This window comes from Ovis aries, unplaced genomic scaffold (assembly GCF_016772045.2).
Source record: "Ovis aries strain OAR_USU_Benz2616 breed Rambouillet unplaced genomic scaffold, ARS-UI_Ramb_v3.0 scaffold_87, whole genome shotgun sequence".
Classification (NCBI taxonomy): Eukaryota; Metazoa; Chordata; class Mammalia; order Artiodactyla; family Bovidae; genus Ovis; species Ovis aries.
The window spans coordinates 26,920-47,965 of record NW_024599828.1 but is presented as its reverse complement, the minus strand read 5'-3'; the positions used below and the strand labels follow the sequence as shown (position 1 = coordinate 47,965).

Genomic DNA, 21,046 nt, shown 5'->3' with positions numbered 1-21,046 from the left:
CCCTGGGCTGTCCCTGAAGTCTTCACTTTGCCATTCGACAACTTATCCTCCTAGCAATCTCTTCTCCAATGAAGACAGAAATGCATATCTCATGAAGTGGCTAGGAAGATGACATGAAACCACGAATGATGAGCATGGCCACTAGTATCCATTTTCATGATGTTTTTAGCAGTTTTTTCTCCAAGTAGGCAAGATTCTCCGTCTTCTTAGATATCCATGCAGATCAGTTTGATTTTCAGCCAAGCTTCAAAGAAGAGATTACAGTTGAATTCTCTGTATTCTGAGAAGCTTCAAAGTCCACTCGCCAAGGACACTGATAGAGGTAAAGATTTTATCTTGAGATTTCTGGTTTTTTCAGGCCTTTTAGTGGCCTAAAGGGGAAACTTAGTGCAGGTCAGAGCATATATAACTGGGAGCTCCTGGTCACCACTACATGCTAGGAACCCAAACTTCTTTGAGTACCTGGAGCCAGGAAAGAAACATGAAGTGGCTTGTGCTCCTCGGGCTGGTGGCCCTCTCAGAGTGCATAGTCGAGTAAGTATGGGGACTGTAAGCAGCAGCATCTTCCTTTCTCGGATTTTTCCTTTCATCTGATTATTCTTCCACCCATCAGGTTTAGAAGAGAATTGAATATTTCCCTGACAGTCTTAAAGTTCACTTCTTACTTATTGATAAGTACCTTGCTATAGGAAGGTAGCAAGGGTCTTGGCGTAGATTTGCATGGTTGCACAACTCTTGGAGTCCAGTCATCTCACGATCTATTGAAAATGGAACTCCTTGCAATTGTTCAGTGCACAGTCTATGCAGATGTAGTTGTGGTCCTGTGGAATAGCACTTTTTCTACATTTTATTCAACATGTCCTCTTTGTTCTCTCTCTACTTCAGTATGTATATGTCTATGTCTGCATCTCTGTATCACTGTCATTTATCTCTCCATCTCTTTGGAAGTCTCTGTGAGTGTATTTCTCTCTGTGTTGTTTTCCTTTCTTTTAAATTTCATTTGACTCATCCTTCCTTCTCAAGCCTCTGAATTTCCCTAACTTGTTCCTTATCTCCTAGATTCTTCTTTCAACTCTCTCTTCTATTTCAACTTAGAGAACGAGTGGAATAGCTACTTATACACTGTTTTATATCTGACAAGCAGTGTGACCACAGCCAACTCACAAACCTCTTGCATTTCAAATTCTTCCATTGTAAAGAGGACAGGAATCCCACTTCTACCTCCTTCCTGAGCTTCTATGAGAAAGATACAGTGGGATGGCAACAGCAATGCTAATGGCTGTCACTGTTGAGACTTCTTATTTATCAGGTACCTTATATCCATCACTTCACTTATCCCCCAAATATTCTATTTGGAGGGTGGGAATTATTACATTCCACCTTTTACCAAGGGAGAGACTGAGACCCCACATGGTCAAATGGCTTACCCAAGATTACAGAACAGAACCTATTTTCAAATCTATGTATTTCCCATGGTATATGCATAAAGTTCTGATAATAATGTGACACTTATAAAAGTGATTGGGAAATACACAGTGCCATTACAATGACATTTATACCTTAACAGATACAGCTAATTGTTGCTTCTTTGTTTTCTTTCCCAATGATCGGTGAAAGAATACCTCTAATGAAAGTGAACGTCATGCAAGAAACCCTCAATGAAAAAAGCTTGCTGAACAATTTCCTGAAGAAATACGCTTATAGACTGGCCCAGAATTCTACTCGTAACTCAAAAATGGCTTTTGTACCCATGAGGAACTTCCTGGATGTGAGTCTATTGGGAGGAGGTGCTCCCCCGCGCCCCCTGGTGGTGTGGTTTAGCACTAGGGCTCATCTGCAGGTGGCAGATCAGATGTTGGGGCTGGGACAGGGGCAGAAGGCAGGGACACTGGGGAACAGGGACCCCATTCCCAGAGGAGAAGGCATTCTCATCCTCTTGGCCTGTGGTGACTAGGCCCTGAAATGACCAGGTGGCAGGTAAACATCCATTTTTGTGGCAGGTAAACCTCCATTTCTGTGTCAGAAATGTGTCATTAGTTGAGGGAGATTGTTTTCTGAACTAAGTGAGGCACTCAGTTACAGATAAAGGGTGACCATCTCTGATCAAAAGGTAAAGCCAACTGCAAAGTAATTGTGAATCCCCAGGCAGAGGAATTCAACTTCCACAGGTGCAAGAACCACAGGTGTAAAAATTTACCAAACCCCTATTCTGTGTAATAACATAAGAATCTAACTGTGATTATTTTTATTAGATTAGGAAAAGGGGCTCATTCTGCTTTCAAGAATGCCCAGGCCAGCCTGGGAGCGAGGCAAAGAGTAAATATATGTCAAATGAAAGGGTCACCTGTGTGGTGTTGATTGAATGTGGTTTGAGTTTAGAGGAGAGAGTGGTGTTGATCAAAGAGGACCTCCTGTAGATGGAGGTGCTCAGGTTGGGTTTGGAGAGACTAGAAAGCTTCTCAAATGGAGGCACCAGGACTTCCCTTGGGGTCCAATGGTCATGACTCTGGGCTTCGAATGCAGGAGGTACTTCTTCAATGCCTGGTCATAGATTTAATATCCTTCATGCTGTGTAGTGCAGGAAATAATATCAAATGCAGGCACCTCTCTGAGAAAGATTGTGAACTTCATGGTGGTTGGAGAGTGATCTCAGGAGACATGTGACACCCAGAGGGAGGCAGCAGTGTGGAAATCGAGGGGAGCCAGATCTACACTAACCCACCCTTCCTGGTCCCCATAGACAGCCTACGTGGGTAACATCGCCATTGGAACACCCCCTCAGCAATTCCGGGTTGTGTTTGACACGGGCTCATCTGACTTGTGGGTGCCCTCCAACTTTTGCACCAGTCCCGCCTGTTGTGAGTACAGACACCTCCCAACCCACCCATCTTTTACTTGTCTGACACCCCCCTTTTTCATCATTGGCACCTGACACTCATCTGACAGTGTGTCTGACTCATCTGACAGTGTCACTCTCTGACACTCATCTCTTGTGTCTGCAGATTCACACATTACCTTCAAGTATTGGGAGTCTTCCACCTACCGGCATACGACCAAGCCCTTTGAAATCGCCTATGGATCTGGGAGAATAAAGGGACATCTTGCTTATGACACCATTCAGGTAATGTGTAAACAGAAGCTGAGTCAGGACTGGGAACGAAGTGACCACAGCTACAAAAAAGATGCAGGACCAGCTGGCAGGGCCCATCCTACACTAACTCCCCTAGTGATTACCCACAGGGTTCTGTGCCTGGGACGACAGCACCCATGGTGCCGTACAAACTCCCAGATTAGTTAACCCAGAGAGTACCTTGGGATGTGGACTTGCAGCTCCTCTGCCCATAAGCAGTTCAAGGTTCATTTTGCTGGGAGCTAGAAGAGGAGGAGGGAAAGCACCCACTTTTAAATTCTCAGAATGTTCCAAGCACTTTCGGGTAGTAACTGGTTTAATCCTGCAACAACCCTACACAGCAGGTACTTTGATTAGCTCATAATACAGATGAGGTAATTGAGGTGCAGACAGCAAGGGCCTTGCAGAGGTCACACATGTGGTAAGCAGTGGAGCTGGGCTGGCTTTTCAGGACTTAAGTTGCCGTGGGGTATTTGGGGCAGAATCAAACTGATCTGGGGACCCTGGTGGCAGTCAAGTCTTTCCGATATCCAAGATGGAAAGAAGTGGTACAGAGATGTCAGAGAGGCCTGATAAATGAGTTCTCACTCTTGGGGACCTTTGAGAGTCTAATGAAACTTATGACCTCCCTCTCTCAAAGTACCTGAGTAGTTCTCCTCTCTCTTTTATTCTCTTTCTCTCACAAACACTCACACAAACACACACATGTCCCCAAAAGTGTATTTCCCAGGCAGTATCTTCATAGAACCCTGCAAGCAACATTGTATTTTTGGCTTCTGTCTTCCTGGGCAGATGCAGAATCCACAGTATATTATAGTGAATTCAGTCCATTTCTGTCATGAGGTCATAGTGATGACAAAGAGAAGACTGTTCTGCTCCCTACTTATATTGTCCCGAACGGGGCACCATTAGGTCCTGTCCTGACTTTTTTTTTTTTTTTGTCCTGACTTTTTTTTTTTTTTTTGCCCCAACTGTACAGAAGAATTGAAGCCAATTTGACTCAGGCAGATGTTTTTCAGAGGGGCAGATTTTTGTTGTTGTTGTTTGTTTGTTTTGTTGTTGTTATTTTTATTTTTTTAATTTTTATTTTTACTTTATTTTACTTTACAATACTGTAAAATCCACAACCCCTCACAAACGGAATCCAAATTTTCCTTAGCTTGGTCTAACCGTCTGAGGTCTACCAAAAACACAGCCCAGCCTCAGTTCTTCTCTAAGGATTTAATGGCAAGGCACCCTAGCCCAGTCCTAGCCCTACTTCACAAATCTGTAAGTGGGAACACTCTTCTCTCCCCTCAGATTGGGAACCTTGTAAGTACTGACCAGCCATTTGGTCTAAGCCTGGAGGAGTATGGATTTAATGGGTTACCCTTTGATGGCATCTTGGGCTTGAACTACCCCAACAACTCCATCTTAGGAGCCATCCCCATCTTTGACAACCTGAAGAAACAAGGTGCCATTTCTGAGCCGATCTTTGCCTTCTACTTGAGCAAGTAAGTCTGAGCTGGACAAGCCCTTTCTCCAAATTAGCTTAAGATGTTTCAGTGGCAAGAAAATTATCGAACACTTGATACAGAAGTATCCTGAGAGATAATCTAACCCAGGAAAACTATGTTCCCAGGGCCCCACCTTGCATCATTACTGGCCCTTATAAATAAAGCTTTATTGGAACACAATCATGCTCCTGGGTTCAAGAGCAGCGGTTTGGAGTAGGGGGGTGAGTGGAGATGAAGCCTAATGCAAGGTATCAGGATGTGAGTTGGAAGAAAAGGCAACAAGATACACTGATGATTTTGAAATGGATGGAAAGAGAGGGATGGTGGAAATCTTTCCTTCCTCATTAACATTTCACTGGGAGCCCAGATCAGCTACACAATTTGCAGGAGCCAGTGCAAAACAGAAGTGTGGGACCCAAAATGAAAGTGTGGGAATCCTTTTTCAACAAGTATTGGGATTTGAAGCCAGGGAAAGCAGAGGTTGAGTCCCCTACTGAGTGTGGGGCCCTATGGACAGCACAGGTCACAGGCTAGTGGTGCCAACCCTGGGTGAGCCTTGAACTCACACCTTTAGCACTTTCAGGCCTTGATTTTTCTGGCCTGAGACAAGGGGAAGCCAAAACCTTCAACACACTGTCTTCTGAGGGTATCTCTGAGCACTCAGGTCACAGAAGGTCCAGAACTCTTCAGAAGTTTGGGTAGGTGGAGCCCAGGGAAGGTGGCCCAGATTCTACCCTCCTCTGTGCCACTTATTAGTCAGTAACTGACCTTGGTCCAGTTTACAATCGCTCATAGCCTCAATGTCTGCATCTGTAAGTAGGGACATTATCAGGGCCTTGATGGGTGGACAAGCACAGTCCTGACAGTGCAATTGTTACTGTCGTCCAAGAATCACCCTCTTCCTTCTTTCTACAGAGGCACGGTGAACGGCAGTGTGCTGATGTTGGGTGGGGTGGACAAAGCCTACTACAAGGGACAGCTCAACTGGATACCATTGTCCCGAGTGGGTGACTGGCGTATAAACTTGGACCAGTAAGCTTCTCCCTCTGAGGGTCACCCCAAGTGATGCTCCCACACCAGTACACGGACACAAAGCAGACACACACAAATGCACTCACAGACATACACCAGACATATACACCATCCACGGTGACACATACAGACACACAGACACACACAAACACAACGGCAGGCACATATAAACACACAAGCAGATACATACAAACACACAGAGACATACATTGCATAGGCAGATGGACACACAAGCAAACACACAGAGCCACATACAAATACACACACAAACACAGAAACACGCAGATACAAAAACCACCCATGGATTCATAATTGCCCCAGGCCTCCTGACCAGGGCTCTCTCCAGGGTCCTTAACAGGGTTCATAAAGGCCTGTGCAGCTGGGGGAGGGTTTCACCCCTGAGTGTGAGGTGGGGAACATGGTTAGCGGACCCTACAGTGTAGTGAAAAGAGAATCAGAGAGAATTTCCTCAGCCTGAACAGAGCTGTGATAAGATGACCAACTGTCCATGTTTACACAGGACTGAGGAAGCTCTCAGTTCATATAAATGTCAATTTAAACATAGGGAACATCCTGAACAAATGGGAGAAAACTGGTCTCCTTAGGGAGAAGCTAGCCAGCAGTGGAGAGAGGTTGGCCACAGTCTTGAGATCTGAAAGCAACTCATAATAAGACACCCCACTTAACCTAGCTACCTATTGTTTATCCTAAGCACACAGTGGAGAAGCTGCTGTAACTGGGAGAACAGGAAGGTGGGATCTAGGAATGGCTTGAGAACAAGGGGAAATAATTGATGGGATTCTGTGTAGTATCCTCAGACAAATGCGGACCTGTCCTTTGGAGGTCCCCTGGGCTACTCAGGTATCGCATGGCCAGGGCATCAGTGTCTGAGCTGGGTGAGTGAGCAGTGCTGAGATACCCTCTCCCAGGGCAGCTGGTCTCCTCCACCCCATGAGAATCTGCTGTTGCAGGGAACCTCCATCTTCACTGTGTATTTGACCCATTTTTGTTCAACACCAGATACAGTTCTGGTGGTCCTCATTCATTATTTTCACAGTCTTCATTCACTCATTCAACAGACAAGCATTGTGCATCCACTCTGGGCCAGGCACTTTAGGGATGTGATGAGAAAAAAATTACCCTCACATCTGAGAAGGCAAATGTACAAGAAATGCCTCACAGACATAGTGAATTGTCACTTTGGTACATGCTAGACATGAGGAAGGGTCTACAGAGAATGACCAAGACAGGAGACTGATGTACACCGAGGAAAAGACTTCACTGAAACCATGACAGTTAAGCTGGAATCTGGAAGAGGAGAAGAAATTTGCTAGTCAAAGGAGAGGGGGTCTTCTAGGAAGGAAGGCCAGCTGTGTCAAGGTACAAAAAGCCTGGTATATTCAAATATTGCATTCAAGGATGTCAAGGAAGGTGTCATGTCGAGAGCAAAGTAAAAGAGTCAGGAGAGAGATGTTGCCTTGACATCTCTGAAGGGCTGTTCAGGAGACAGTCTGGAAGGGGGCAGCTCTGGGGAGACTCAGAGTTACCTTGATGCTTTTTGTTCCACTATCTCTCAGCATCTCCATGAAAGGAAAGCTTATTGGTTGTTCTGGCGGTTGCGAGGCCCTCGTGGACACAGGGACATCATTGATCAACGGCCCAACAAGACTGGTCACTAACATTCAGAGGCTGATCGGCGCCATGCCCCTGGGTCCCAAGGTGAAGGGTCATGCCACAGGGTCACTCTCAGTCTCCACACACAACAAGGATCTCCAGGGCCAACCTCTCTCCCTCTCTCTCTAACAGCACTACGTTTCCTGTTCTACCATCAATATCCTGCCCTCTATTATCTTCACCATCAATGGCATCAACTACACTCTGCCAGCTCAAGCCTACATCCTCAAGGTGAGGGGACAGCCTTGAGGGTTGGTTCTCATATAGGAACTTGCAGAAACCCTTTAGCTGGTTCAGGGACGAAGGCACCCTCTGCAGGCCATGTCACACCATGGCAGATGCTCCTGAGCCCCTGTACCTGGGTCAGTGCCTCCCACAAAACCAACCACTTGAGAGTAAAGGTCAGTCTGGGGCACTGATCTTCCTGAAATAGATGTGGAGACACCACCCCGTGCTGGCCTGGTATGAATCACCAGAAGAGGGGAACACTAAGGACCTCAGCCTCGGAGAACTTCAGTTCAATCAAAGCCCTCAGATGCATGAACACAGAAAGTCAGCTCTAGCAATCCCTGAAATAGGCCATGTGACAAGGAGAATGGCTGGGGACAGTCCCAATGTACTGTCCCACTATAGGGATTAACAGTCTCCTTTCCCTTCTCGAAGTTTTCCTTGTTTGGATACCCTAGTCTCAGCTGCATCTTTCTGTTGCTACGCCCATGTGCCCCCTTTGTGAGTTGGGATACCTAAGCCCTCTGTGGGTAAGTTGGATGCTAAGGTGACCAAAGGGCGCACAGTGACTGTACAGCCCTGACACAGGGGGGAGGCTTCATGTCAGCTCCCTGTGGGAGCTCAGAGCAGGCTGATGGGCTCAAAGAAGGCTTTGAGGAAGAGAAGGAATTTCAGTAATTCTAACCCCACAGACTCATAGCACAATAAGGGGGCCTGCTTGTCTCTAGGCAAATCTACACTAGATTTCATGCAAATGGCACCAACGGTGCTCTGCAAAGGGGCAATGGGGACTTTCTAGGGGTGATGAGGGCTACAGGCTGACCGGTGGGGGTGGAGCATGAGAGTGAATCACCCAGCCATTCCTGGAGTGACCAAAGCAGGTTAGTGTGGCTCCAAGGAGTTTTCCCAGAGGGCCTCAGTGAAGACTTAAAGAACGTGTTGTGAGAACTGCTATTAATGTATTTAACATGCATAACCAACAATGAGCTACTGTATAGCACAGGGAAATCTGCTCAATGTTAGGTGGCAGCCGGGATGGGAGGGGTATCTTTGGGACAAGGATACATGTATATGTATGACTGAGTCACTTCATCATCCACCTGAAACCCAAAATATTGTTAACACCTACACTCAAATACAAAATGAAGGTTTTTAATAAAGAACAGGTTGTGGGGATGAAGAAGAACGGGCAACATCTGCAAGGAAAACAAGAAGCAGAAGTCAGTAGGAAAGAAACAAGAGAGTGTGAAGAGAGCTATGGGACACTCTTGTTTTTTTCTAAAAATTTGTATTGAAGTATAACTAATCTTCAATGTTGCCTTAAGTTCTGCTGCATGGCAAACTGACTCAGTTATACACATACAAAAATATATATTCTTTTCTTATTCTTTTTCATTACAGTTTATCACTAGATATTGAATATATTTCCATGTGCTCTCAGTAGGACTTTGTTGTTTATCATTCCTCTGTATATTACTTTGCATCTGATAATCCCCTACTCCCTGTCCTCCTCTCACCCACACCCTTCCTTCTGGCAATCACATGTTTTGGCCCTTTTGTTTTGGATGAACCATCACATCCAAAGCTGCTGAGAAAATCACCTGATACTTACCAAAAGAGGGAAATAAAACAAAGAAGTGTGCTGAGTCTGGATATCGGGGGGAGTCGCAGGTAAGGTCTCAGGCTGACTGGTATGTGTCTCTAACTCCCCTAGAATTCTCAAGGCGGCTGCTTTAGCACCTTTAAAGGAGGCACAGAAGTTTTTAAACACAGAGAGACCTGGGTCCTGGGTGACATCTTCCTGAGGCTGTATTTCTCAGTTTATGATCGAGGAAATAACAGGATTGGCCTGGCTCAGGCAGCGTAAATGCTTGGACTGGTTGAGGAATCAATCAAGCTGCTCCAAACACACACTGGCAAAAACTTAGGGCACTCTTGCCCAGGGATGCTGGTGAACTGCATCTGGTGATCTGCAAACCCTATTCTCAGTAAAGAATAAAAGGTTTCACTCTTAATGGTGCTAAAACAAATGGGTGCCTCTGTTTGTGTCTGGGAGGTACATAATGATCAAGAAGGATCTTGTGCCAAGTCTGAGGCACAACTGAGAGGAGCCCAACTCCAACTGGCTTCAAGGAAAGGGAGAACTTATTGGCTGGATTCCGGGGATCTGGAACATAGGAACCAGAGCAGATCCAAAGATCTCAGTGACTGGACCCAAGAAATCAGAAGTCATCAGTTTTCTCTTTTCATCCTTGCTGTTTCTCCTCTCTCTTCTTTGATTGTCTTAGCCTGACAGCTTTCTTCCCTAAGGCTTCTACACCTAGTGAGGAACTCCAGAGCTACCTGCCCTAGGATTTTGTATCCTGAAGTCTAACCCATAAGAAGAGAAGCTCAGAGACATCAGGATTCTAGGGAGTGCTCTGAATGGCCCACCTCAGATCACATGTCCAGCTGGAAACCAACCATCCTGGCAGTGCCATGGGGTCCTATGAGTGGCTTTACATGGTCATGTGGCCCTAACTCAGCAGCAAACATGATTGTCAATTTCCTGCAGAACCACGTGACTGGAGCTGGGTAGTTGTAGCCGCAAAGATAGTGGCTAGGGAATGGTCTAGACTATGTAAGAGTTTATGACTCTTCCACCACCAACTCCACCATCTCCTCATTCCGAGGAATTATAAGGGATAATGAAAATATTCTAATCATCCCATCTCAGGTGAACACTGGCAGTGGGATTCTGCTCCAGGGGTTCTGTGTGAGTCCATCATACTGAAAGGATTTGTTTTTGTCCCCACACCCCAGTCACCAGCTCTCTGCCACACACGCTTGCTGTGTCCTGTCCAGTCCCACTTGACAAGTGATGGCCCCTGTGGATCCCTGAGTCATCCTCCTCCTGCAGGGCTCAAATGCCCCTTCCTTGGCCTCCAACTCTGCTGGGGAGAATGCAACTCATATATTGGGGCACCCAGGGTACACAGAGGCTTCAGCCTTTCTGAGCTCCCTCCAGGTGTGGTGCTACAAACCATTTGGTTGGAGCTGCCATGATTAGGCACTTTTGGAGTGGAAGCATCAGTTCTTCCCACCTGGACACCCTTGACAGAGGCCTCATCTGGGACAGCAGGGGTCAAAGATTGCTTACCTTTAGGATTGACTGGTTTCATTTCCTTGCTCTGTAAGGGACTCTCAAGAATCTTCCCCAGCACCACTATTCAAAAACACCAGTTCTTAGGTGCTCTCCATTCTATAATCTCACATCTGTAAAAGACTACTGGAAAAAGCCATGGCTATGACACTACAGACCTTTGTCAGTGATATCTCTGCTTTTAATACATTGTCCAGGTTTGTCATAGCTTTACTTCCAAGGAGCAAGTGTCTTTTAATTTCATGGCTGTGGCCAAGGCTTATGGTGATTTTGGAGCCCAAGAAAATAAAATCTACCACTGTTCCCACTTTTCTTCCATCTACTTCCCATTAAATGCTGGGACTGAGTGCCATGATCTTAGTTCTTTGAATGCTGAGTTTTTAAGGCAGCTTTTTCCTTTTCTCTTTCACCCTCATCAAGAGGCTCTTTAGTTCCTCTTCCTTTAGGGTGGTAACATCTTCATATCTGCTGTTGTTATTTCCCCCAGCAATCTTGATTCCAGCTTGGGATTATCCAGCCCAGCACTTTGAATGATGTGTCCTCAGTTCAGTTCAGTGACTCATTTCTGTCCGACTCTTTGCAGCCCCATGAACTGCAGCCTGTCCATCACCAACTCCTGGGACCTACTAAAATTCATGTCCATCAAGTCGTTGGTGCTATCCAACTATCTCATCCTCTGTCATCCCCTTCTTCTCCTCCCTTCACTCTTTCTCAGCACCAGGGTCTTTTCCAATGAATCAGCTATGCCTATCATGTGGCCAAAATATTGGAGTTTCAGCATCAACATCAGTCCTTCCAATGAATATTCAGGATTGATTACATTAGGAATGACTAGTTGGTCTCTTTGCAGTCCAAGGGACTCTCAAGAGTCTTCTCCAACACCACAGTTCAAAAGCATCAATTTTTCAGTGCTCAGCCTTTTTTATAGTCCATCTCTCACATTCATACATGATTACTGTAAAAACCATAGTTTTGGCTATACAGACCTTTGTCAGCAATGTAATGTCTCTGCTTTTTAATATGCTGTCTAGTTTGGTCATAGCTTTTCTTTCAAGGAGTAAGTGTCTTCTAATTTCATGGGTGTTGTACCCATCTGCAGTAATTTTGGAACCCAAGAAAATAAAGTCTGCCACTGTTTCCACTGTTTCCCCATCTATTTGCCATGAAGTGATGGGACCAGATGCCATGAACTCAGTTTTCTGAATGTAGAGTATTAAGTCAGCTTTTTCACTCTCCTCTTTCACTTTCTTCAAGAGGCTCTTTATTTCCTCTTCACCTTCTGCCATAAGGGTGGTGTCACCTGCGTATCTGAGGTTATTGATATTTCTCCGGCTTGTGCTTCATCCAGCCTGACATTTCACATGATGTACTCCGCATATTAGTTAAATAAGCAGGGTGACAATATACAGCCTTGATGTACTCCTTTCCCGATTTGGAACCAGTCTGTTTTTCCATGTCTGGTTCTAACTGTTGCTTCTTGACCTGCATACAGATTTCTCAGGAGGCTGGTAAGGTGGTTTGGTATTTCCACCTCTTGAAGAATTTTCCAGTTTGTTGTGATCTACACAGTCAAAGGCTTTGGCTCAATCAATAAAGCAGAAGAAGATGTTTTTCTGGAATGCTCTTGCTTTTTCTGTGATGCAATGGATGTTGGCAATTTGATATCTGGTTCCTCTGCCTTTTCTAAATCCAGGTTGAACTTCTGAAAGTTCATAGTTTGTGGACTGTTGAAGCTTAGCTTGGAGAATTTTGAGTATTACTTTGCTAGCATATGAGATGAGTGAAATTGATAGGACAGTTCTTTCACACTACTGCCCTTGGCGAATTTTGAGTATGGCTTTGCTAGCGTGTGAAATGAGTGAAATTGAGAGGGAAATTCTTTCACATTGCCCTTCATTGGGATTGGAATGAAACTGACCTTTTCTAGTCCTGTAGCCACTGCTGAGTTTTCCAAATTTGCTGCCGTATTGAGTGCAGCACTTTAACAACATCATCTTTTAGGATCTGATGTAGCTCAACTGGAATTCTATCTCCTCCACTAGCTTTGCTGGTAGTGATGCTTCCTAAGGCCCATTGAGTTCACATTCCAGGATGTCTGGGGCTAGGTGAGTGATCGCACCATTGTGGTTACCTGGGTCATCTTTTTTGCATAGTTCTTATGTGTATTCATGCCACCTCTTCTTAATATCTTCTGCTTCTGTTAAGTCCATACCATTTCTGTCCTTTATTGTGCCAATGATTGCATGAATGTTCCCTTGGTATCTCTAATTTTCTTGGAGATATGTCCTACATATAGGTTAAACTACAGAGTGACAAAAACCTTGTCATGCTCCTTTCCCAATTTTGATCATTCAGCTGCTGTTCCATGTCTGGTTCTGTCAGTTTTTGAACTGCATACAGATTTTTCAGGAAACAAGTAAGTGATCTGGGACTCCCACTTCTTTAAGAATATTCCACAGTTGGTTGTCGTCCACACAGTGAAAGACTTTAGCATAGTCAGTGAAGCAGATGTAGATGTTTTTCTGGAATTCCCTTACTCTCTGTATGATACAATGGATGTTGGCAATTTGATCTCTGGTTCCTCCACCTTTTCTAATTCCAGCTTCTGCAGCTGGAATCTCTCAGTTCATGTACTGTTGAAGCTTAGCTTGAAGAATTTTGAGCATTACCTCCTAGCAAGTGAGATGAGCACAATTGTTCGGTAGTTTGAAAACTCTTTGGAGTTACTGTTTTTAGGGATTGAAATAAGGATGACCTTTTCCAGAGCTGTGGCCACTGCTAAGTTTTCCAAATTTGCTAACATATTGAGTGAAGCACTTTACAGCATCATCTCTTAGGACTTTTAACAGCTCAGCTGGAATTCCATCACCTCCACTAACTTGCTCTGAGTAATGCTTCCTAAGGGCCACTTGATTTCATACTCCAGGATGTCTTGCTTTACATGAGTGACCCCAGCATCATGCCTATCTGGATCATTAAGACCTTTTTGTGTAGTTCTTCTGTGTATTTTTGCCACCTTGTCTTAATCTCTCCTGCTTCTGCTAGGTCCTTGCCTTTTCTGTCCTTTGCGTCCATCACTGCATGAAATGTTACCATGGTATCTCCAGTTTTCTTGAAGAGATCTCTAGTCATTACAATTCCATTGCTTTGCTCTATATCTAGATTTTCTTGTCTCTCATTGCTATCCTCCGGAAGTCTGCACTCCATTGGTTATATCTTTCCCTTTCTCATTTGACTTTGGCTTCTCTTCTTTTCTCAGCTGTTTTTAAGCCCTCCTCAGACAACCACTTTGACTTCTCCCATTTCTTTTTCTTGGGAATGGTTGTGGTCACCACCTCCTGTACAATGTTACAAACTTCCACCCATAGGTCTTCAGGCACTCTGCCTACCAGATCTAATCCCTTGAATCTATTTGTCACCTCCAGTCTATAATTGTAAGGGATTAGGAGACTCTTGAGAGTCCCTTGGACTGCAAGGAGATCCAACCTGTCCATTCTGAAGGAGATCAGCCCTGGGATTTCTTTGGAAGGAATGATGCTAAAGCTGAAACTCCAGTACTTTGGCCACCTCATGCGAAGAGTTGACTCATTGGAAAAGACTCTGATGCTGGGAGGGATTGGGGGCAGGAGAAGAAGGGGACGACAGAGGATGAGATGGCTGGATGGCATCACCGACTCGATGGACATGAGTCTGAGTGAACTCCAGGAGTTGGTGATGGACAGGGAGGCCTGGCGTGCTGCAATTTATGGGGTCGCAAAAAGTCAGCAATGACTGAGTGACTGAACTGAACTGAACTGAGGTCATACTTGAATGTTCTAGTGATTTTCTTACTTTCTTCAATTTAAACCTGAATATTTCTTGCTTCTTCCTAAACAGTGCTAGATCACCTCTCTCCACCCGCCGTGGGTATGGAGCAAAAACACACAATTTGAGTACTGGGTTTGTGCTTGACTTCTCACATGCTTAGCTGTGTAACCTTGATCAAGTCCCTTAACTTCAGTTTCCTCATCTAGAAGATGGGCACCATGATGATAATTTCACCTTTTAGACTGCATGTGTGCATGCAAGTGGTCCAGAGAGGCTTTCTGAGTTCCTGACTCTGAATTAAATATGAATTATTCTGCCTCCTGGGATGGGGCAATCTTTTGTTTAGAGCTTCTGGCTGCAATCCCCAAAACTAAATACTGAGTCAAGCAAAATAACATCTATTTCTGAGCCATGACACAGAACTCTGACTGAGCTGATGTTTCTGTTTTGGTGCTCCAATAGAAGCTAAAACACTGGCTCAGATTACTCCCTTCCTCAGCCTTACCAGTCAGCCTTTTCTTGCCAAATATTTCTAACCTGAAATCACACTACAAAGAGAGTTGTAAAGGCTTTTGGTCTCTTGACAGTTTCCCACATCTCTAGCATAGCACAAGAACTGTTACTATGGCAACCTGCACAGTAAAATTTCAGTCTCTTAAATGGAACTGCCCTGTTTGGTCCCTCATGTCTAAAACATCTGCAGTTGCCTTATAAATCTTCCTACACTTTCTGTTTAATGAAGAAATATGTGAAATGAAGAAATGGTGTAACCAGACTTTCAGTCATCTAACTGTACACAGGAATTGACCAAAGCAAACCCCCATCATGCATTTCTTGCTTGCCTCAAAATACCATTTAAGTGATCTGCCGCAACAACTTCATACATTGGCATGTACACTCCAGAAGGGAGACTTTTTCTCTGGATTTGTTTTCCACCCAGTGCAGAATGTCTACCATGATCCTGGTCATCCAGCAACTGGTCACCTGGTTTCTGCAGACTCAGTCCACTCCAGGTCTTTTCCACATCCCCAACAAAATCTAGAGAACAAACTCAGTCAAAGCTCTTACTCCTGCAGAAAACAGTCTTTTTATTTTTTTAACGTTTTGTAACACATTCAAAATCTTGTGCTCCTTAGCTTGCAATTGAAGGACTTGCATCAGTGCCCAGCAGTCTCCACTTGCTTCTAAATCTTTCTCCCTTCCCACCAGGACACCAGCTTCTCTGGATCTTATGTTCTTGTTGTTGTTCTTCAATTGCTAAGTCAAGTCTGACTCTTTGTGATTACTTGGACTGCAGCAAGCCAGGCTTCCTTGTCTTTCACTATTTCCCAGAGTTTCCTCAAACTCATGTCCATCAGGTTAGTGATACCATCCCACCATCTCATCATGACATCCCCTTCTCTTCCTTCCCACAATATTTCCCAGCATCAGAGTCCAATGAGCTGACTCTTCATATCAGGTAGCCTAAGTATTGGAGCTTCATCTTCAACATCAGTCCTTCCGTTGAATATTGCTCTACCACTTCCAAAACAAAACTCATGTTTCTATCACCTGGCAATATTGAGCATCGATAAAATTTAATAGAGCTGGAATCTTGTTCTTTGGGAGCTCCCAGCACTGCCGCCTTGCCTTTGCTCTTACCATTCCCTCCACCTGGCTTAGAATTTCTTCCCTACAGCTTCTCCAGCCTGAAAAGGCCTACCAACACATTACTGTCAACTATCCAGGAGCTGTTCCTTTCTCCTTCTCCAAAGACTTCTTCCTGCTCCCTGATGGTCCTCTGTACATACCACATAGCAATTATTATGTAGGAATCAGCATGTTACTTCAGCAAGACTGGGGCTCCCAAGGATCCAACGTATGTTCCCCATCATGTCTGCACCCCTTCATGGAGGTCAGTGCCTAACATGCACAAGGTGCTCAATGAGTGCAGTCTCCATTTTGGCAGACAGAGAGAAGCCAAGACCACATTTATCTTCCTGCCTCAAACAGTTCCCAGCTAGACAAAATAAGTGAAACAGCAGTTTTTGTACATCAAACATTAAGCAGCTGAGAATGGATTCCTGAGAGGGTGGAGCAAGCAAGGTGAGCTCTACACTTGTCCCAACTCTAGACCGAGTTTGCAACACGTGGCACAGGGAGGGGGAATGCAGGCAGATCCAAGTAGTCTCCCCAAGTTGGGAAAGAAAGAGATGGAACTCTAGAGTTCACAGGAGAGAGCTACACACAGAGAACTGTGGAAGTCTGCAGGAGATAGCCCTCCAGTTTTCAGCTGAGAGTATTGATCATATTTAGAAGGAACAACCATTGATTTTCAAATTGAGCCAAGTCTAATTGTGTCCCCACCCACCAGAATGGAAATTATTCAATTCACAGGACATTGGTAGGGGACTGAAAACAGTATTGCCTTGCAAGTGTGGAAAATTAAACCTAGTCTAAAGGCTGGTCTCATCTCAGCTAACAAAACTAATAGGAAAGCCTTCAAAAGTACAGTTGTTTCCACAAAATTAACAGTGGTCCAAAACAGTGCCAGAATACTTATCAAAATTTTAAAATATCCAGCATCAGACAGGGTAAAATTTATAACATTCAACATCCAATTTAAAATTTCTGTACAAACTGTGAAATTATTTGTCCTAATTCCATGATAATATTGTAAATTAATTGTTCTCTAATTAAGACAAATTCAGTTTATTTCAGTCACTCCATTGTGTCCGACTTTTGCAATTCCTTGGACTGGGGCAGGTCAGGCTTCCATGTTCATACCAACTCCTGGGGTTTGCTCAGACTCATGTCCATGGAGTCAGTGATCATATCCAGTCATCTCTTCCTCTGTTGTCTCCTTCTCCTCCTACCTTCAATCTTTCCAAGTATCAGGGACTTTTCAAATGAGTTAGTTCTTATCAGATGGTAAAATTATTGGAGCTTCATCATCAGTCCTTAGAATGAATATTTGGGACTGATTCCCTTTTAAATTGACTGGTTAGGCCTCCTCGCAGGCAAAAGGACTCTCAAGCATCTTGTCCAGCACCACAGTTCAAAAGCATCATTTCTTTGGCACTGAGCTTTCATTACGGTCCAATTCTCACATCCATCCATGACTACCAGAAAAGTGATAGCTTTGACTAGATGGACCTTTGTCAGCATAGTAATGTCTCTGCTTATTTTATGCTGTCTAGGTTTGTCATAGCTTTTCTTCCAAGGAGCAAGAGTCTTTTAATTTCATGGCTGCAATCACTATGTGCAGTGCTTTTGGTGCCCGCCCCCCCCCAAATAAAGTCTTTCACTGTTTCCATTGTTTCCCCACCTATTTGCTACGAAGTGGTGGGACTAGATGATGTGATCTAAGGTTTTTGAATGCTGAGTTTTAAGCCAACTTTTCACTCTCCTATTTCACTTTCAAGAGGCTCTTTAGCTCTTCTTTAATTTCCGCTATAAGGCTAGTGTCATCTGCATATCTGAAGTTATTGATATTTCTCCCAGTCATCTTGATTCCAGCTTGTGCTTCATCCAGCTGGGCATTTCCCCTGATGTACTCTGCATATAAGTTAAATAAAAAGGGTGACAAAATACAGCTTTGACATACTGTTTCCCAATTTGGAACCAATCCGGTTCTAACTGTTGCTTTTTGACATGCATATAGGTTTCTCAGGAGGCAGGTAAGATGGTCTGGTATTCCCATCTCCTTAAAAATTTTGCAGTTTGTTGTGATCCACACAGTCAATGGCTTTAGTGTAGTCAATGAAGAAGTAGATGCTTTTCTGGAATTTTCTTGATTTTTCTATGATCCAATGATGTTGGCATTTTGATGCCTGGTTCCTTTGCCTTTTCTAAATCTGACTTGAACATCTGGACATTCTCAGTTCACGTATCGTTTGTAGCCTAGTTTGGAGAATTTTGAATATTACTTTGCTAGTTTGTGAGATGAGTGAAATTGTGCAGCAGTTTAAACGTTGTTTGGCCCTACCTTTCTTTGATTTGGAATGAAAACTGACCTTTTCAAGTCCGGTGGCCACTACTGAGTTTCCCAGGTTTACTGGCATATTGAGCAGTAAGTGAACTGAATTGAAAATCTCTCAGTTGTGTCTGACTCTTTGTGACCCCATGAACTATACTGTCCAAGGAATACTCCAGGCCAGAATACTAGAGTGGGTAGCCATTCCCTTTTTCAGATGATCTTCCCAACCCAGCAGTCGAACCCACGTGTCCTGCATTGCAGCTGAATTCTTTAGCCACTGAGGTGCCAAGGAAGGAGGATAGCTTCCCTGAAATAGCTCAGCTGGAATTCCATTTATTACTTATTAAGATAAATAAGTAAATTTTAAAAGATGTGCAAATTTTTAAATTCCAGATGTGCAAAGAAGCAAGGGAAAATTAAGAATGAGGGGAAATCAATTAGTAGAAACACACTTAAAAATATAGTTTACAGAATTAGCAGGGAAAGACATTAAAATCTTACTTCAATTATAATCCTTATATTCATTAGGTAAAGAATATTGAGCATATTAAATAGATATATGTAAAATAGTAAAGGACAGACTGTGGGAAAAATAATTGTGCATCAGAGAGCTTTGAAACAACTTTAAGAATACCAGAATATATGTAACTGGAATATATGTTACAGGAAGTAAAAGACAGGAGAATAGAGAAAAGAACTGCAAAATTACTGGCTGAAAATTTTCCATAAATGATGAAAACTTAAACCCATAAACATAGAAACTCAACTCAAGTACAACTTCACAAAGGCACATCATAATTCATCGTTTAAAACAATCAACCAGAGAAATGTAGCCAGAAGGAAAAAGAGGCAAAGAACAAAAATAAGAATGACAGCAGATTAAGCATATGAAACAATGTTAGCCAGAAGATGCTGGTACCACATCTTAAAATGCTGAGAGAAATATAATTGACTCAGAATTCTATACCCAAGAAAAATACATATCAAAAACAAGATAGAATACTTTCTCAGACATACAACTATAAGACTGCATCACCACCAACAGACCAATGTAACAAGAAGTGTTTTTTAAAAGGCCTCAAGTCAGAAGGAATTTTAAAGGCAATGGAAATCTGGATCCACAGGAGGAACGAACAGTACCCCAAATGATAAACATGTAATGTATATTGAAAGGTGAATAAATGGACTTCCCCAGTGGTCCAGTGGTTAAGGATCTGCTTTGCAATGCAGGGAATGCTGCATCTTTGCCAGAGAACTAAGGTCCCACAGGCCACTGAGTAATTAAGCTTGCATGTCTCAAATAGAATTTACATGCTGCAAGTACTGAGCTTGCCCTCCTCAAGTAGAGAGTCCCTACCACAAGGAAGATCCTGCATGCCACACTAAGACCCAACACTGTCATCAGTTCAGTCACTCAGTCGTGTCCGACTCTTTGCGACCCCATGAACTGCAGCACACCAAGCCTCCCTGTCCATCACCAACTCCTGGAGTTCATTCAAACTCACGTCCATTGAGTCAGTGATGCCATCCAGCCATCTCATCCTCTGTCGTCCCCTTCTCCTCCTGCCCACAATCCCTCCCAGCATCAGAGTCTTTTCCAATGAGTCAATTCTTCACATGAGATGGCCAACTGTCATAGAAATGATAAATAAATGATTTTTAAATAAAATAGTTTTTCCTTTCTAATTAATTGCTTTAGAAAATAATTGACTGTGTACAACAAGGATAGTAACAATGTATTATGTAATTTATACTGGATGTAGAAATGAAATGTTTAACAATAGCAAAAAGTACAGGATAGAGGAAATGAGAATATAATATGATTAGGTTCTTATTCTACATGTAAAGGTACAAAAGATCACTTGATGATAGACTGTGGACGTTAAAGGTGCATACCATAAATCTTAAACCTACCATTTAAAATAAGAGTTATAGTTAATAAAGGGAATTGTAAAAACTACTCAGTCACAAATAAGTCAGGGATAAAACGAGAAATGGGAAGAAAACATAGGACATATTGAAAAGAAACACCATGATGATAGAATTAAACCTGACTAGAGTTAACCCCTCAGATGTGAACCCAGATTGAATATATAACTCAGGCCCCAGATGACAGCAGATCCCCATGCATGGCACTCTACAGAAGAAACAGAGCTTGTCAGGTCCCAGGGCCCCATGTGCCTGGGCACAGAAAAGCCCCAAAGTTTATATGGAACAGTAAGTTAGAAAACTTCAATCATACAAAGTACATCCTCTGTTTATAAAGAAATTACATTAGAAATCAATGTTCACTAGACAAAAAGAAGAATAAAGTGATGGCCTTCCCTCTTTTACGACTCTAATTCTGCCCGAGAGGGAGCAAATAAATTGACAGAGCTTAAATCTATTCAATACTAGACATATTTGACCTGGGATACATGTTTTATTTTCATGGTTCAGTCTCTTCTCTCCTTTCCTATCTGGCTCATCCTAAGCCACAGGGGCTACTCTTCTAAACCACAGATCAATCACTACACACAAATTGGGATGGTATTTGCTAAATCGTTCACATAAACCTGTGAAAACTTGTTTCTTCTTAT

At 43.5% G+C, this 21,046-nt stretch overlaps 1 protein-coding gene across 4 annotated transcripts; it reads left to right on the top strand.

Annotated features, from left to right (window-relative positions):
• The first annotated feature begins 379 nt into the window (after nucleotides 1–379).
• Nucleotides 380–20,087, top strand: PAG5 (pregnancy-associated glycoprotein 5). 4 transcript variants are annotated; one of them, NM_001009793.3, is made up of 9 exons: nucleotides 380–534; nucleotides 1,618–1,768; nucleotides 2,741–2,858; nucleotides 3,003–3,121; nucleotides 4,430–4,623; nucleotides 5,542–5,658; nucleotides 7,236–7,377; nucleotides 7,465–7,563; nucleotides 9,275–9,590. In NM_001009793.3, exons 1-9 carry the CDS (start codon nucleotides 434–436, stop codon nucleotides 9,425–9,427), a joined length of 1,194 nt encoding a protein of 397 aa, NP_001009793.2. In that variant the 5' UTR covers nucleotides 380–433; the 3' UTR covers nucleotides 9,428–9,590. The 4 variants fall into 4 exon arrangements, 3 of the variants coding, with proteins under 3 accessions (NP_001009793.2, XP_042098592.1, XP_042098593.1); XR_009599084.1 differs by lacking the exon at nucleotides 9,275–9,590 and adding an exon at nucleotides 19,134–20,087 and having other exon boundaries at nucleotides 405–534; nucleotides 7,465–9,231; XM_042242658.1 differs by lacking the exon at nucleotides 5,542–5,658 and having other exon boundaries at nucleotides 405–534.
• The last annotated feature ends 959 nt before the right edge of the window (nucleotides 20,088–21,046 follow it).

What these genes read in the sequence shown, in the direction of transcription:
- PAG5 (NM_001009793.3), top strand. Translation starts at nt 434, where the DNA reads ATGCTAGGAACCCAAACTTCTTTGAGTACCTGGAGCCAGGAAAGAAAC. An exon ending in CCATGAGGAACTTCCTGGAT is followed by an intron (nt 1,769 to 2,740) that starts GTGAGTCTATTG and finishes TGGTCCCCATAG; the next exon opens with ACAGCCTACGTGGGTAACAT. An exon ending in TGGCGTATAAACTTGGACCA is followed by an intron (nt 5,659 to 7,235) that starts GTAAGCTTCTCC and finishes ACTATCTCTCAG; the next exon opens with CATCTCCATGAAAGGAAAGC.